Source organism: Oxyura jamaicensis, unplaced genomic scaffold, assembly GCF_011077185.1.
Source record: "Oxyura jamaicensis isolate SHBP4307 breed ruddy duck unplaced genomic scaffold, BPBGC_Ojam_1.0 oxyUn_random_OJ72647, whole genome shotgun sequence".
NCBI lineage: Eukaryota > Metazoa > Chordata > Aves > Anseriformes > Anatidae > Oxyura > Oxyura jamaicensis.
In genome coordinates, this window is record NW_023311163.1 from 2,927 (window position 1) to 6,297 (window position 3,371).

A 3,371-nucleotide genomic window follows, 5' to 3' on the forward strand; every position below is an offset into this window, starting at 1 on the left:
GGGGGGGGGGGGCACGGACCCCAGCCCCCCTCCGGCCCCCCCAGGCCCCCAGCAAAGCTCCGGGACGCTCCGAAGCCGGGGGGCTCAGAGCACCGGGGTGCCGGTGCCCCGCGTTTGCCTGGCACACGGGTGCCCGAGCCCACGGCAGCGTGCACGGCCGGACACGCGTGTGCACACTCACACCCTCGCTGTCCCCGTGCGCTGCTGGCAGCCTTGCACACCTCCGTGCACACGCACACTCCCGTGTCCTCGCTCTGAGCAGCGGAGGGGACGCTCCCCAGCCCCTGTCCGTGCCTGCAAGCCGGGTGTCCAGCAGTGCCCAGCTCCGGACCATCCTCCCCACACGTGGGTGCTGAGCCCAGAGCCCCCAGCACAGGGGGACCTCAGCTCAGTGCACGAAGCCGTGCAAAGCTGCTGGGACAGGGGACCCTGCCGTCCACGCTGGAGCCCGGCCACGGGGCTCCTGGCTAATGCGAACGTGGCACGGTCCCAGCAGCAGGCAGAGCCGGGCAGCTGCAGCGAGCCAGCATCGCCCCGGCCTTTTAATTCCCCTCCGCCTCCCCCAGGCTTTTGGCCCTAAAGTGCAGCGGGGGGGCGGGGGGGCTGCCGGCCGGGTAATAGCTGCATCTCTGCTCCCAGCGCTGCCGAGACCCCGGCGCTCCGAGAGCCGAGCCCGGCTGCCATTAATTATTAAAGGAAATCAGAGCATTTCCTAGCAAATGAGACCAGCGAATGTCTGTTACAGGAAAGCAACATCTTCCATTCACGGATCCTCCAGGAACAGGGGGCACCGCGCAATTATGCAGCCCAGGCTCCCCGCTCGGGCTGCGGGAGGGTGGGAGGGAGCCCAGGAAGCCGAGGCACGGCGTGGGTTTGTCCCCGGGACCCCGACCCTAAACATCACCCTCGGGACGTGCTCAGGGCTGCTCGCTGGCAGCACGTGGGGAGCGAGCCTGCGAGGCACCGCAGGACCGCGGCACCGGTGGTGAGAGGCCCCGGGGCCAGGCAGCCGGGTGTGGAGGTGGCGAGCAGCCCGCGCGTGTCCCCACGCGTGTCACCGCCGACACGCGCACCGTTCACACCCAGCTGCTGGGGACAGCGGCGGGACAGGGACGGCACTGCAGGCTGCCTTGCACCCCGGCTGCCACCCCAAAACCGTGGGGCTGGGCAGGGGTCTGTGAGCCCCATCCTCGTGCACCGACACACGGGGACACACGGCAGCCCTGTCCCCACCACCGAGACCAGCCCTGCCTGTCCCCCGCTGTCCCCCCGTGCTGCTGCAGCCGGGGAGCAGAGGCAAGGGGACGGGTGTCATCCGCCTTCCTCACCACCACACTGGGGCACGGGGAAGTTTCTGGGTGCAGGATGGCCAGCACCTCCCTGCGCCCCAGCTCTCACCCCCTCTGCAGCCCCCTCCCCACCTCCCAGGGCCGGGCCAGCCCCCCGGTGCAGCCCCTTGGCGCAGCCCCTCTGCTGGGGTGCCCGGCCGGGCTGCACCGGCTGGCTTTGGTGGGGACGCGGTAGGATCGCTGCAGTTTTCCAGCACCCCGGAGCATCTGCGAGTGCAGCAGCTGGGAGGTTCCCAGGGGAGACCCCAGGGCTTCCAACAAAGCCCCCAGGGAGAGCGGGCAGCAGGGCTGGCCATGGGTCCGGGGTCCCTGGGCTTGGGGATAGTGCCCAGATGGGCAACCCCACCACGGGGCTGGCGGTGCTGGGGACGTCCCGCTCCGCTGTGGCAGTCACCCCCCACCAGAGCCCAGCCCCAGTGTCCCTGGCCAGGAGGGGACACGGGCACCCTCAGCACGGGGCAAGGGCACTGGGGCAGCAGTGCCCGTACTCTCACTGGGCTGTGTCCAGGCTGGCCCGGGGCCCCTGGCACCTCCTGGCACCCCTAGGCAGAGCCGCAGCACGCCGCAAGCACGGCACCCCCGTACCGAGCCCCCCAACCCGTGGGGACAGCAGGAGCAGGGGCACTAGGGACGGGGTGAAGGTGTCCCCCTGACACTGCTGGGACCCTTCTGGGCACGGGGCTGGGGAAGGGCAGGGGAGCGTTGTGCACCCTGCGCCCCATGAGGATAGGGTGGAGAACAAGGAGCCCCACAGGGAGGGCAGGGGACGGGGACAGGGACGGGGACAGGGACAGGGCATGCAGAACCCTATGAGGAGGGCAGGGAATGGGGCGAGCCGGAGCACAGGAGGGCAGGGGGCTGTGGAGGCAGCGAGCCCGGTGGCACAGGCTGTGTGAGCGGTGTCTCGTCCGGCTGATGCCACCAGCCCTGCCCAGGAGGAGGGGAAGGTGCTGCTGCCAGCCCTGCCCTACAGCCGGGGCACAGGGTGTGGGTCCGGCCCCAAGACGCACGGCACGCAGCTCGACACAAGCCCCTCGCAGCTCCGGCAGCAGCACCTGGCCCCCTGCAGGACCTGCTGGCCCTCCCAGCACGGGGTGACCAGCGTGGTACCTAGGGGGTGACAGGGCTTGGGGTGCTGCTGAGGTCCTGGGGGGTCCCCGCGGTACCCAAGGTACTCAGGGGTCTGGATAACCCGCGAGGCCCGAGGAGCCCAGGGTGTGGGGGCACTTGGGATGCCTCAAGTCCCCAGCGGGCACTAGGGATGCCCAAAGCATCCGGGCTGCCCAGGGACCCCGGGATGCTGAGGGGGTCGGGTGCCTGGGGTGCATGCAGGGTGTGCCTGCAGTGTGCGGGGTGCTTGTGGTGCACGGGGTGCCCGTGGTGCACGGGGTGCTCGCAGCACCTGGGATGCCGTGGGGCTTGTGGTACCCGGGCTGCTGGTGGCAGCTGGGATGCTCCTGGAGCCCACGGAGCCTGGGGTGCCCACGGAGCCTGGGGTGCCCGTGGTGCTTGGGATGCCCACGAAGCCCGGGATGCTCGCAGAGCCCGGGGTGCCCACAGAGCCTGGGATGCCCACGAAGCCCGGGGTGCCCCCGGAGCCGCCGTCCCCTTACCTCTGCGCCGCCGTGCTGGCGTCCAGGATGCCGGTGCCCTGCAGCCACCTCACCGAGGGCAGCCCGGCCGTCAGCGGCTCTTCCTTCATGGGCAGCCCCCCCCGGGGCAGCGCCTCCTGCACGGAGAACATGGCAGGGGCTCAGCGGCAGCCCCCCAATGTCGTCCCCCCCCCCCCCTCCCGGGGCGCGGCGCTCAGAGCCGGGCAGGTGCCGGGCGCCGCCGTCCCGGCCGCCGGGGAAGCGGCATCTGCGGCGGCTGGGCGGCCGGGAGCGAGGGGAGGCTGGGGGGGGACCGGGGGGGGGGACCGGGGGCGGGGGGCCGGGCGGCTGGGGGCGGGCGGAGGCAGGGCCGGAGAAGTTGGAGCCCAAGTGCGGGGACCGGGAGGGGAAGGGGCGGGGGGCGGCGGGG

General features: G+C 72.0%; 1 protein-coding gene across 1 annotated transcript in view; it reads right to left on the bottom strand.

Annotated features, from left to right (window-relative positions):
* The window catches only part of LOC118159909 (transcription factor COE4-like), a 5,727-nt gene extending 2,497 nt beyond the window's left edge, over nt 1-3,230 (bottom strand). Inside the window, exon 1 of the mRNA XM_035314442.1 lies at nt 2,963-3,230. Within this exon, the coding sequence (XP_035170333.1) occupies nt 2,963-3,093 (131 nt within the window). The 5' untranslated portion in view covers nt 3,094-3,230. The remainder of the gene's footprint in view (nt 1-2,962) is intronic.
* Between the last annotated feature and the right edge of the window lie 141 nt (nt 3,231-3,371).